This window comes from Chiloscyllium plagiosum, chromosome 40, assembly GCF_004010195.1.
Source record: "Chiloscyllium plagiosum isolate BGI_BamShark_2017 chromosome 40, ASM401019v2, whole genome shotgun sequence".
NCBI classification, from domain to species: domain Eukaryota; kingdom Metazoa; phylum Chordata; class Chondrichthyes; order Orectolobiformes; family Hemiscylliidae; genus Chiloscyllium; species Chiloscyllium plagiosum.
The window spans coordinates 6422454-6437010 of record NC_057749.1 but is presented as its reverse complement, the minus strand read 5'-3'; the positions used below and the strand labels follow the sequence as shown (position 1 = coordinate 6437010).

At 40.8% G+C, this 14557-nt stretch overlaps 1 protein-coding gene across 4 annotated transcripts in view; it reads left to right on the top strand.

Moving 5' to 3' along the window:
• The window catches only part of pkma (pyruvate kinase M1/2a), a 54781-nt gene that overhangs the window by 35538 nt on the left and 4686 nt on the right, over positions 1-14557 (top strand). For all 4 annotated transcript variants that reach the window (XM_043680209.1, XM_043680210.1, XM_043680207.1 and 1 more), the window contains exons 4-8: positions 4534-4665; positions 5598-5784; positions 7032-7302; positions 8791-8941; positions 9603-9755. In XM_043680209.1, the coding sequence (XP_043536144.1) occupies positions 4534-4665; positions 5598-5784; positions 7032-7302; positions 8791-8941; positions 9603-9755 (894 nt within the window). The remainder of the gene's footprint in view (positions 1-4533; positions 4666-5597; positions 5785-7031; positions 7303-8790; positions 8942-9602; positions 9756-14557) is intronic.

Sequence of the window (14557 nt, the reverse complement as noted above, 5' to 3'; positions counted from 1 at the left end):
TCTACTTGCGGAACGTTTCAGAGAACACCTCTGGAACACCCGGACCAACCAACCCAACCACCCCGTGGCTCAACACTTCAACTCCCCCTCCCACTCCACCAAGGATGTGCAGGTCCTTGGACGACTCCATCGCCAGACCATGGCAACCCGACGGTTGGAGGAAGAGCGCCTCATCTTCCGCCTAGGAACCCTTCAACCACAAGGGCTGAACTCAGATTTCTCCAGTTTCCTTATTTCCCCTCCCCTCACCTTGTCTCAGTCAAATCCTTCAAACTCAGCATCGCCTTCCTAACCTGCAATCTTCTTCCTGACCTCTCCACCCCCACTCCGGCCTATCACCCTCACCTTGACCTCCTTCCACCTATCGCATTTCCAATGCCCCTCCCCCAAGTCCCTCCTCCTACCTTTTATCTTGGGCTGCTGGACACACTTTCCTCATTCCTGAAGAAGGGCTGATTCCCGAATTGTCGATTCTCCTGTTCCTTGGATGCTGCCTGACCTCCTGCGCTTTCCAGCAATACGTTTTCAGCTCTGATCTCCAGCATCTGCAGTTCTCACTTTCTCCTTAAAATTATTGAACTCTAACTTGATATGTGTCCACATGGGGTGGCTTAATGACTCAGTGATTAGCACTGCTTCCTCAAAGTTCGATTTCAATTCCAGCCTTGGGTGACTGTGTGGAGTTTGCGCGTTCTCTGCGTATGCAGGTTTCATCCCATAATCCAAAGTTGTGCAGGTTTTGGTGGATTGGCCATGGCGAATGGAGGGTTACAGAATTGAGGTGATGGGTTGGGTCTTCAGAGGCTTAGTGTGGACTTGATGGGCCGAATGGCCTGCAGCAACACTGTAGGGATTCTAGATTTCAAGGCTACAAGATTCCCAAGTGGTGAAATGAGGTACTGTTCTTCCAGCTTGCATTGAACTAGGCTGGAGCGCTGAAGCAAGCATGACTGATGTTGGCCTGGGAACATTATGGTATGTTGAAATGATAGGGAACCGGAAGCTGTCATTTTTGTAGACAGCGCAAGTGTTCCGCAAAGCTTTTGCCCTATCCCCATTTCCTCTCCCCATAGTAAAGGTGAGCATGTGAATGGTGAGTACCTGCATTTCACTCTCTCTACTCTATTTTAAAGTGCTGCTTTACTTGGAAGGTGTCTGGGGTCCTTGAATGGTTAAGGGGTGGTGTTGGGAATGGAGTCGTCGAACACGGTATCCTGGAGGGAACAGTCCAGGTGGAAGGTTGACAAGGGAGGGGATGGGAATGTGTCTGGTGGTGGGATCCTGCCTGAAGTGGTGGAATCCTGCCTGAAGTGGTGGAAATAGCAGCTAATGATTCTTCTGGATGTGACGCTGGTGGGATGATAGGTGAGGAAAAGGGGACCTTATTGCTGTTGTGGGAGGGAAGGGAGGGGTGAGGGCTAAAGTGTGGTTGATGAGTTAGACACATCTGAGGGTCTTGCTAACCACAATGGTGGAGAATCTTTGGTTGAGGAAGTAATTGGTCATTTTGGATTCCTCTTTGTTGGATTTGGTGTTATTGGAACACATGAGATGGAGGAACTGGGAGAATGGAATAATCTTTCCAGGAAGCCGTATGTGAGGATGCATAGTCAGGGTGGCTGTGGGAGTTAAGTTTGTCATGGATCCAGAGCATTAAGTCTGCTTATTCTCCACAGATGCTGTCAGACTGGAGTTTTTCCAGCAGTTTGTACTGCTTCCCAGTCTGTTTACTAATGTAACTTGAGTTTAGCTAGTGCATAAGTAAGGGATATCTGCTGAAGACCAGTTCTTATTGAGGTCAAATATGACTTTCCAGTTTTGGGGAAAGCAATTAGCGAATCTCCTTGGACCGTACTGAGTGCTGTTCACTTTTTAATTTTATTCGTTAGTCCATATTTAATGTGATACTCCATTGCTCTTTCCAAAGCTTTTTTAAAAGCCCTTACCATGCATAACATCAGCAGTGATAGAGCTGTTAGGGAATTGAAAAGACTTGGTATGTACTGTTATTTCTATGTACTGTTATTTTGCTTATTTTGGACAATATCCTCCAGTGGCCCTCTGAACTAGCTAGTTTCTCTTCCCTCAAATAGAAGATGAAAATGTCGGAGATTGAGCGATTGTGGGGAGCCTCCCAGCCTCCCATGATCTTCAAACTTGTCATATCTTGCAATCAGGTGCAGGCTTTTGTTAATAGTACAGTTGGATGAACCTTAAAATAGTGTTTCATAAACAAGACCACGGTGGCACAGTGGTTAGCACTGCTGCCTCACAGCGCCAGAGATCCGGGTTCAATTCCCGCCTCAGGCGACTGACTGTGTGGAGTTTGCACGTTCTCCCCGTGTCTGCGTGGGTTTCCTCCGGGTGCTCCGGTTTCCTCCCACAGTCCAAAGATGTGCAGGGTCAGTTGAATTGGCCATGCTAAATTGCCCGTAGTGTTAGGTAAGGGGTAAATGTAGGGGTATGGGTGGGTTTCGCTTCGGCGGGTCGGTGTGGACTTGTTGGGCCGAAGGGCCTGTTTCCACACTAATCTAATCTAATCTAATCTAAAGACCACACTTGGGGATTGCTTGGTTTGTCTGAGGGCAAATTTCTGACAGTTGATGTAGGAAATTTTGTTGCTTTCTTTGTATCCCTTTAGTGGATCTGCAATGTAACCAAACTGTTCAGTTGCTAGATGAACAAAGTGTTGGTATCCAGAGTCCCTTTCAAAACCTTGACAACTCCCTTTGAGTGCTTAATATTTAAGTCCTACTGGCGGGGAAGCATGTACAAATTGGCATGTACAAGTTTTTAAAGCAATTCAAATTTACTGTACAGTTTACAGGCACTGCAAGGCTCTACTGAACCCTAGACCTGTCTGGAAATGCAACAATAGTTTGTTTCAGCCAGAAGTTGCCTGGTAGCGTTGTCATATTCATCTATTGAGCTTCCATTGTTATAAGGCTTTAATGGCCTAAAATGCAGCTATAGCTTGCATTATTTCATGGTTTTCAGATTTAACACATTTGAGGTTAAATAATTGATAAAAATGCTCAGTGCTATAAAGCTACTAGTTGTTGAATAGGAGAGCCATCTTATCTAATATTAAGAAATATGTCAGTTCTCTGAAGATTGCAGTTGTGTCTACTTAGTGTACCTGTTGTCATGGGAGGAGTTAAAACAGCTATTGAAATTTTTGCTTTAACTAGAAGTGAAAGTTGTAATTGATTTGTTAAAGAGCAGTGTTTGCACCGGTCATGGATTTTTTAGCTTCAGTATTGCTTTCAAAATGTACTAAAGTGAATAAGGTTGTAAAGATGATATATACTGCTTGCTTTCAGTTGGGACATTGAGTATGAAAGTTAGCAAGCTGTGCTGCAGTTGTGTAAAACCTTAGGCCATGCTTGGAGTATGGTGTGCAGTTCTGGTCGTCACACCAGGGAGGATTTTGAGGCTTTAGAGAAGACGCAAAAGTAGTTTACCAGGATATTGCCTGGATTGGAGTGCAATAGCTATAATGATAGGGCAAACTTGGATTGTTTTTGCTAGAGTGTTGGAGGCTGAGGGGTGACCTGATAGTGTATAAAATTAAGGCATGAATAGGGTGGATAGTCATTCTTTCTCCCAGGGTGGAGATTTCAACTTCTAGGATGTATAGATTTAAGGTCAGATTAGGTAAGTTTAAAGGAGCTGAAGCAGTTTTTGTTTGCGGATATAGGTATTTCAGGAAGTGGTAGAAGCAGATATGATAGTGATGTTTGTACAGATTTATGAACAGGCAGGGAATAGAGGGCATGGGCCATGTGTATGTAGATGGGACTAGATTAGATTGGGGGCTGAAGGATCTATTCCTGTGTTGTACTATTCAGTGTTCTAAAATGTTGCTAGACAAATGTTGCTAACTACTTCCTGTGGGCTTGCAGTGTTTTCTAAATGACTGTCATTCAAATTAAAGCTTGATAGTTTAAAAGTTTGGTTTACCTGAATGAGTAACTGGGTCACATTCCAGCATTTATTGTTGAGCCAACCTATTCCAAATTGAGATACAAGAACTTTGAATACTCAGTGTCATCTTTCAGTCCCTGTCTTTTGAGGCACAATTAAGGGTTTGGAAGGTAGGGTGCTTATGTGATTATTAAACTGAAGCTACAGATGAGATTCCATTGTACTTGTACATTGCATGGAATGTTAAGCTTTGAACCAAATACAATTTGCCTTGGTAATCATTGACACCTGGTAATATCAGGATGGGGAAGTGCTTTTGTTGGAATCAAGTTGTTTTACCTTTTTTAGATTTGGGCTTATCTGCTCAGATTATTCTGCAATTACTAAGTTTCCTGTATACTTAAAGATGTTTTTAGAAAGCCAGGCAGCATGCCAATTGTAAAGGCAGTCTCAAAAATGTTACGTTCATTTTGGTTCTGCCTTAATCAATCATGAATGACACAAGCCTGTCACTTGAAAAGACATTCAAACACTAGCCTAATGCTTTCACAAAGTACATTTAAGCATTGATATTAGCAGAATGTTAAACTTACTTCTTCTTTGTAGTACCATGCAGAGACCATCAAGAATGTCCGTGAGGCTACAGAGAGTTTTGCTGGGAATCCCATCAGCTATAGACCAGTTGCTGTTGCTCTGGACACAAAGGGACCTGAAATCCGCACTGGACTTATTAAGGGAGTATGTACTTTTGTGTAATGCTTTACCTCCGCCCAATCGTCTGTTACTTGAAATTAAATTTGTATGGGTGACAGCATTCTCCGGTGTGGCATTGTGAAATTGGTTATCTGTACTAGTTTCGATCATTTGATCGATCTGGTACTAGAACTGGCAAACCAAAGGAGAGCTGCTTAATTTGTGTTTGGTAGTTTAGTTGGAAAAAGGGCAAGAGTCTATGTTTGAGCTGTTCGATTTTATGGAGCACATCCTGTATGAATTCAAATTTTGTGGAGTGTTTTACATAGAATTTCATTTTATGTATGTAACACCCTTTTGAGCTAAATAATGCCACAGTTGATTTAAAATGCTTGCAAGCAGCAAAACTTGCCAGTTTCAACTGAATCTTACGAAGTGCAGTTGCAAGTTCATTAAACACACCTCAGTGTGGGTATTACACATGCACTATCTCAACTGGAGAGTTGTGATGCAGTTTAGAAGAATTCACAAATAAAACATGCCATAGCAAATAGCACCACCTTAAGTGAATGTTTTGAATGTATGCAAGTTTCTGGTACCTGAACTATTTTGGAATTTTGTTAGGAGCAGTGAAGAACTTCTCTTAGCATGGGTATTTTGAAATGGGACAATCATTTCAGTTAGTAATTGCCCAGTTTATTTGCAAATTATATAATACTGTGACATTTCTTAAAGTAAATTTTGTCAAATTACTTACTGGAGAGGAGCTTCCAGATGTCTGTTTCATTCCCACCCCATTTTGTATATCAAATGTATATTACATACGATTTGAATATGTAGCTATTTCAAGCCAAGATGGATTGTTTTCTGTTCTATCTGTATTTCTTTACCTAGTCAGCAATTCTCTAACATGTCATGGTGTCTCTGTTTCAAAGAGTAACTGACATTTAAGCTTAGTATCTATCTCCTTTTACTAGAGTGGCACTGCTGAGGTTGAACTGAAGAAAGGAGCAAAACTTAAAATCACGTTGGATGATGCATATAAAGAGAAGTGCGATGAAAATATACTGTGGTTAGATTACAAGAATCTGATAAAAGTCGTTGACAAAGATAGCAGAATCTACGTGGATGATGGTTTGATTTCTCTCCGTGTGCTGGAAAAAGGTTGGTGTTGTATCAGCATGTATTCTGACTTCTCTAGACATTTGTCAAGTTAGTTTGCTTTGTGGCAGTCATCACATGCTGAGTGCTCAAGTTCAGCCATTAACTCTATTATTTTCCCCTTCAAAACCAGCTTTGAAAAACTGTTTTTGGTCTCCCTTTACTAGTGATACTGCAAGAATCGCCAGTATCAAACAGCAAGATGTTTGCTTATTTCATGGAATGTGGGCGTCACTGGCAAGCCCAACGTTGTATGCTTTCCCTAAGTGAGTTGCTTACTGAGCTGTTTCAGGGCAACTAAGTCTAGCCATGTTTATAGGTCTGGAGTCCCATGTCATCTAGACCACATAAAAATGGCAGATTTCCAAACAGTGGTCTTTGAATAATCGCAACAATCAGTGGTTTCACTTTCATTGTCATTAAAATAAGCTTTCAGTTAATTTGTTAATTGAGTTTAAACTCATCCGCTCTTATGGTAGGAATTGAATTCATGTCCTCAGCATTGACCTGAGCTTTGAATAAAGGATCCAAAGGATATTAGGAGCAAGTGGGACCTGGCCATTTAGTTCACAAATGATCGTGATTGACTGTAGGCTCAAAGGTTTGAATGCCTGCCTCTTATTGTTTCTTCCTATGAATTACTAGACCAGTGATATCACCTGTCTGATCCATATCCCCACCACTCTGCCAAAGCACACCCTTACTACAGTTGTGCTTTATACTGCAAGCTTGCCTTTACTGGGCCAGACTCTGATTAAACAAATTTTGGTTGATATCTTGCCAAGTGATTTTTTGATAAATCAGTGATTGCTTCCTGGTAACAGCATTCATATGTCCTGTACAGGGCATGATGTTTCCATCCTTTCAATATGAAATTCATAGTGCATGTGACAAGCAACAGCACTGCATAAATGTAGCAATATGGCATTGCCATCTATCAAAGAATCTTGATGTGAATTGGTCTATATCATGTTTTCTATGTGGTCAGAAGTGTCATCCTTTCCCCTCCTTCCTTGATGTGATCTGTATTCAGTTACTTTGTCCAAATTGTCTACTTGACTTTTGGCTATGTTCAAATCAACTGTTAAGATGTTATCTCTCACTTCCGGTGCAGGCGAGACTTGAGAACCTCTGCTTCCTGGCTCAGCAGTTAGCACTCCGTGCCTTTGCGCATGTCCACAAGAGCCCATGTACTTGATCAATTTCACATTTAGTATTTACAACCTGACCGCTTGTCTGGTTAATTACAGGTGCGGACTATTGTGACACTGAGATTGAGAACGGAGGTTTCCTGGGTAGTAAGAAAGGTGTAAACCTGCCTGGAGCAGCTGTTGACCTTCCAGCAGTCTCAGAGAAAGATATCTCTGATTTGAAATTTGGCGTGGAGCAGGGTGTAGACATGGTATTTGCCTCATTCATACGCAAGGCTGCTGATGTCCATGCTGTTCGAGAAGTGCTCGGTGAAAAAGGAAAACGCATCAAAATTATTAGCAAAATTGAGAACCACGAGGGAGTTCGTCGGTGAGTGGCTAGCTATGATCTCGAGGCAATTATCTAATCAGTGTAATGGGATAAGTAACATAATGTCATTGGAAATTCCAACTATGCAAACTTTGGCTGGTGTACATTTTATCACGCGTAGACCCCCCAGTTTGCTGTCTGGTATTTAAAGCAAAATTGGAAAGACTAGTATACAGTTTATAGAACATTACAGCATTGTACTGGCTCTTCGGTCCTCAGTGTTGCACTGACATGTGAAAATAATCTGATGCCCATCTAACCTACACAGTTCTATTATTATCCATTTGTATGTCCAATGCCCATTTAAATGTCCTTAATGTCGGGGAGTCTGTGGCAGGCAGACTATTCCAAGCCTCTACTACAGAGTGAAGAAACTACCCCTAATATCTGTCCTAAATCTATCACCCCTCAATTTGAAGCTATGTCCCCTCGTGTTAGTCTTCACCATTTGAGGAAAAAGGGCTTTCTCTGCCCACCTTATCTAACCCTCTACCTTGTACGTTTCTAAGTCATCTCTTAACCTTCTGTCTAGCGAAAACAGCCTCAAGTTCCTCCACCTTGTAAGACCTTCCTTCCTTACCAGGCAACATCCTAGTAAATCTCCTCTGAACACTTTATAGGAAGGACGTGGAAGCTTTATATTGCGGTGACCAGAACTGCATGCAATACTCCAGGTGCGGCCAGTGTCTTGTACAATTGAAACATGACCTTGTGGCTCCGAAATTCAATCCCCTTACCAATAAATGCCAATGCACCATATGCCTTCTTAATAACCCTATCAACTTGAGTGGTAACTTTCAGGGACCTGTGCACCAGGGCACCAAGATCTCTGTTCATCTGCACTGCCAATAATTTTACCGTTAGCGCATACTCTGCGTTCCTGTTTATACTTCCAAAGTGAACTCTTTCTTTTCCACATTAAACTCCATTTGCCACTTCTCAGCCCAGCTCTGCATCTTTATCTATGTCCCTCTGTAACCCACAACATCCTTCAGCAGGATCCACAACTCTGCCTACCTTAGTGTCATCTGCAAATTTGCTAACCCATCCTTCTACACCCACATCCAGATCATTTGTAAAAATGACAAACAGCAGTGGCCCCAAAACAGATCCTTGCAGCACACTACTGGTAATTGAGCTCTGGGATGAACATTTCCCATCAATCACCACCATCTCTCTTCTTTCACCTAGCCAATTTCTGATCCAAACTGCCAAATCACCTTCAATCCTGCAACTCTAAAAGTTTAATGCATGTGCATCTCTGAATAGAAATGTTAATTGAGTTGACTTGGAAAGTGTATATAATCTGGTTCAAGGTATTTTAAACATTGAGGTGAACACTAATTGACCACCAGTAATTTCTCTCTAACCTCAGTGAAATGGATGTCCTGTAGTCTAATTCAGCAGTGGCTCTCATCGCCATTTGTTTAATCTGTAATTGGAGAAAACCATGACCATTGAGCTTCTCAAACTGTTTCTCCATTTCAGATTTGATGAGGTTCTGGAGGCTAGTGATGGCATTATGGTTGCTCGTGGTGACCTGGGTATTGAAATTCCTGGCGAGAAAGTTTTCCTTGCTCAGAAGATGATGATTGGGCGCTGCAACAGGGCTGGCAAACCTGTCATCTGTGCTACTCAGGTGCGTAGTTGGTTTCTTAAGTGGAATTGTGGTTAATAAGAAGTTGCCTGCTGGGTGAGGATTGTCATAGAATGCTTTCTTGGCACCGCAATTAATTATAAATGTGTAAATTGGTGCCTGAGATTAATCATCTTGAGTTGGCCTTGTTCACATTTTTGAGCAGGCTAGTTGGTATTCGGTTTATGCTTCTCAAAGAAACTATAATAAAGTTACAGGTATTTGTTTCTATTGGTTAGGGAATGCAGAAGATCTTCATATGCTGAATTGAAGTGCAAGTGAAATTTTAACTTTTTTTCAGACATGTTGCAACTTAGAATACCATGTAAGTGTTGCTGAAATTACAAAGGAAACAAATGCTAAATTTCTAAAATTGTGACCATTTATGTAATCAGTGCTTTTTTACAGAAATTGTCTGAAATTTGGCATTCTTGTGCTTGTCCTGATGAGGGCAAACTAAAATCTTTAGCAGCAGACCTATATTCAGCAGTATGCAAGATTTGTGTGCTTTGGCAGAGATTCAGATTTTAACATTACAGATTATGTTCATGTTGATCATTGGTCATGATTAATGATTTCAGACCATGCAGCAATTGTATAGTAGCGAGATGGACCTGTTTGTGAAATGGATCTTAGATGCACTCTGATTTTGCTTTCTTTTCAGATGTTGGAAAGCATGATCAAGAAACCCAGACCCACTCGAGCTGAAGGCAGTGATGTAGCTAATGCTGTATTAGATGGTGCAGACTGTATTATGTTGTCTGGGGAGACTGCCAAAGGAGACTACCCCCTCGAGGCTGTAAAAATGCAGCATCTGGTAGGTAATTAACAGTCGTGGCGTGGCAGCCACTCATTTTGGAAGCTGTTAGTACTTACAAGAGTAGAGGTATGAATTTGGTCTCTGAACTAATGAATGTGGCGTAAGACTTCTACTTCCAGTTCCTGCTAAAGAGCCAAGAAACAATTTGGGGAAATATGGTAGTAATGTGGTGATCTTGCAATAATAAATGCAATCTCCATTTTCCTGGGCTGTTGAGCTGTCTCATTAGATGTTAGACTAATAGCACCTAATGTTTTATTTCCTGCTTTGGGGTTATTAGATATTTGGTTGGTATCATTTTAGACCTCCAAAGCAAGTTCACCTTTTTTAATCTAACTAATTACCTGTTCATCTCAGATGAATGTAATTGATTTTGTGGAATCTGTTTTCCTTGCAATACTTTGAAAAATGTTACTGGCTTGCTGAAATGAGTGTTAAAATGTGCTACTCAAGATTTGAGAATTGGATTCTGAATAATGAAATCCTTCTGTGCAGTGGACACTTCTGCTGTAGGATGCAAATATGATTGATTGACTGGAACAGACTAGCTGGTTCACCAGTCCTGTACAACATAGTTTACAATTCTTCATGATGAGCAGCATGACTCGCCCGCATTATCTTCCGGGGATATGAAAATAAGATCATAAGCTAACTTTGGGGTGAAGAGGGTGAAACACTTGATTGATATGACACCCGAAAATGAAAGTATGTGGTCCAAGATCCCATTGGCAGCCATCCCTGTGGTGTGATCCTATATATTTGTTTTTAAACACAGTAAAATCAATCTTTGTTTGACGTCTGTCCGACTTTGGACTTGTCTCAACAGTATGCACTGTTTCAGTGCTGGCTTAGTTTTTATTGATGCCCTTGATCCACCAACCCCCTGGTTTATTCATGAGGACCAAATATAACCATTGTGCTCTCATTGAATATCAGTATATTTTGTTTCTCCTAGGCATTGAACCACAATGCCCTTGCCTTATTGTGGTATGTTTTTTAAACCAGTAGCATTCTTCTAAGTCTGTCACTCAGCATAAGAAATCGAAGTTCTTATTACATACATTCTAGAAACATTACATGTAAAAGCACAGTTACAAGCACTGGGAGAAATGTATTGACACCAAGGCTCCCACCTAAGTCCTAGAGTTTGAAACACTGCATGACGTACAGATGCTCAGACTCCAAGCATGTGTATGCATGCATTTTCTGTTAAATGACTGGATGTAAACCTTACTTTCCTTCATTTACATCTAATCTATTTTGCTCACTAATGTCAAAAGACCCACAGTTTCTTACCATGTCCACTGCACTTTCAACCACATCACTTGAAGTGTAAGCTGCATCATTCCTTGTAATTACTCCTGATGCAGAGTCATTTGAGACACTCCCTTGTCTGTAAGAATGTAACAAATTCATTGCACATTTTACAACAAAATTAGCTAATTCCTAGTATAGCCATTAAAGTAGTTATTGTCCAGTTTTCCTTAATTGAACTTTTCTCTATTTCAACTGAGTTACTTGTATCACCACCTAATGTCAAGGTGTCATGCTCATTTCCAAAAGCTGTTTTGAGTTTCTAATATTACTTTCACAATTGTGTTTAGCTGTTGGAAGCTAAAACACCATGTCCCATTTTTAATGGTCTAAACATTATCCTTAAGTGATCTGTATTTGGTTTTAATGTAGCATTCATCCACCAAATTACTTTTAAATTTGGTGCATGCAAAGATGAACTGGAAATAAGGCCAACTTTTGCCATGCTGCAGCAGAGAAACATCATCTTAGATAATTGGGTGAATTGGACAGAAAATGTTGTCAAATATTTATTAATCATTCCATTAGATTTGAAGCTGTGAAATTCGTTACAGCAGTCTTAAAGCTTTAATTGCAACAAAATTAAAATTGGCAAAGTTTAAACTTCAAATCTGAAGCATTTCAGTAGCTGTCACAGACCCCCAATACTCCATGCAAACTGGATAAGGCAAAATGTAATTCATATATACCGGTGTTTAAACTTGTCATCTACTGCTTTTGTAAAAGATCCAATTACTGCAGCATTTCTGGCAAAATGTTACATTTCCATTGGTGTGGTTTAGGAAGTTAATCCATGTAGTAATTGGGATTTTGATGCTTAAAATGTGGACAAAGATTCTATATATTGCTTAAGTTGAAAATTAAACTCTTGCAGTTTTATTGAATTCATTAATGCCTAGGCGCAGCAGTCAATGTTCTATGACCCTGCAATAGCATTGCCTAAGTGCTGCACTCCTGAAACAAAGGTTCTTTAAATCTTCTCTCTCCCCACAGTGCAAGGAAGTTGCATTTAGCCAGTAAGAGGCCAAGCATTGAATGTAGACAACTGCTTTAAAATGGCATTTTGCTAAGCTGGGTATGCAGTTGTCCCATTTTGCACAGGATTCTGAAATTAGTGTGGGCCTTCATTTAATCAGCATGTGACATGCTTTCCTTTACTGAGATGGGGACAGTGTAATGTGTGGTTAACCTGATTTTTGTTTAAACCTTGACCTAACCTGGAGATCCACCACCTTCAGTAGCCTTCAGTGCTTCATTTTCAGTTTGCAGAGTGAACTTCATTGGCACAGGCCCAAACTAATGCCTGACTAATAAATGAGTGCAGCCCACTGGACAAGGGAGTACCACAAGACTGATCTGTGTATTGGAAGAAAGTGGTTGGTTGTCTGCCCATATAGAACAGAATGTTTGAGGTTCACTGGTCAAATGGATCAGAATTTTGTCAAAGAATTGGATTGATGCCCCTTATTCAAAGGCATTCGGTGTATTCACTCCCCACCGTATGATCCCTTATCCTGTGGGCATGGGTCCCTAGGCAATCCTTGGTCTTAGGTGCGTGCAGTAGTAGCAGCAGCCACTGCTTTCCAGTTAGTGCTGCTGAATATCTGTAGGTGAGATCTCCATCTGTCCAATAAAGTGTCAAATTGACACCTGATGCAGTGATCGTTCCTAAAAGGGCATGACTTGGGGTTCTGTATCCAGTTAGCAGCTGAAATCCCTGTCACTTGTATTAATTTCTGCCCCATTTGCCTGAAGGTAAGGGATCATACGGTAATCAATCTTTGCAAAACTGTATTGCATTGACTGATTTTTGTTTTTGTGGCTTAATGGTAGGGTCCTAACTGGTGGTTTGCCTTACTAATCTTGCCTTCAGTTGTGCAGCTTAATTTTGTTGCTCCCACGCATTCAGTTACAAGAAGTTGACATTGTTTCGACAAAAACAATAGCAGTAAATCTTTCTGGTGAACAGAACATTCTCTAGGATTTGGAAGATGTGCGAGTTACGTTGCCATATAAAGTCTTGATGCATGAAAGTTTAAAAATTTGCATTTAACCTGTATGTAAGCCTCACCCTGAATTAATCTGTAAACTAGAAAGGTGAAGTTGTTTGTAAGTGTTTGTTCCAGCTACCGTGGATCTATGGAGGGGTGCACTACCTTTTTGAAGAACCAATAGTTACCAGCAAAAGTCGTCGAGCTGCATTTGGCTCTTTTGCTCTATCCATCTAGATTTAAGTGCATCAATATTCACCGCGAGCATTAACATTCATTGGTAGTGCTGAATATTCCTGTGTATTTGCACACTATCTCTAATTTCCGCTTTAAACTAATGTCACTGGAAAAGTCCATATTTGCCATGGCCCAACTCCCTAATTAGAGCCATGAGTAGGAGTTCACTAATGGCCTTTGATCAAAGGTCCTCTTCCAGGTGAGACTTTGAAATCATAGGTACCCACAGTCACCTGAAGCAGGCACAAACAGCTACTCCAGGTTGCATTGATGCCATTCTGCTCATGTAGGTTTTCCCCAAGGAAAGTAAAATTGGCATCATACTGTCCTGCTTGCAGTTGGGAAAGCCCACCAGTGACTGAGGGTGGGGAGCAGGAAGCAGCCCTAACAGGGCAGCAGCCTAGACACCACCAGGTGACCTGTTCTTTCAAGAATTGGCATTTACTGGAAGAATGGTCTTTGCTTGGCTCCAGTATATGTAATGAAAATTATCTGGTTGTTGTCAGCCTCCATGCTGAGGGTGTTTACTAAATGTGTGCCTTGTACGTTAACTTTGGAATAAGAATTTTACAATAGATGTCTTCATCTTCAGAATTTTTCAAAGTTTGGTTTAACTTGATCATGCCAATCACACATTACAACCTTCGCAGCCAGTCATTTAGTCTAATGGTTTTTCCCTCCTAATTTGGATTCAAATTAGTTGTCCCGTCCTTAATATTAACATTGCACTGTGAGAATGAATGTATATTCGATGAAATCATGCACATGTTGCATTTTTTTTAAAAGGTCCTACTTAACTTTATCTGGAAGTTATTCCCAATAGTATGGGAGGTGTTTGATTATTTGTGTAGCAACAAGCTACAGTAACTTTTGGAAATTTTTGTCACAGGACCGGAGACCTTTGTAAAATCTTTTGGCTTCATAAGAACAAATCAAATCCACTGGAGAAAGATGAATTAATGGGGTGTTTCATCTTCATATCTGTGGAATTCCTCAGTATTAATATTTTCCCCACTTACTACTTTTTCATAATCTTATCTCAAAATAGTCATTGTCTAAGGAACCATTCAGTCCCAGTAAATCTGTAGCCTGACTAATTCTGCCAATTGCTACTGTGATTTGCCTTGCATTCTAATTTTTCAATTGAGTACTAAATTTGCATGTTGTTCTTTTGCATGGTCTGGAGCATTGGCATGTTTAGATGGCAGTTGTGCAATATACATATAACAGTAAAATACTACCCAGTTAGTCAGTCTG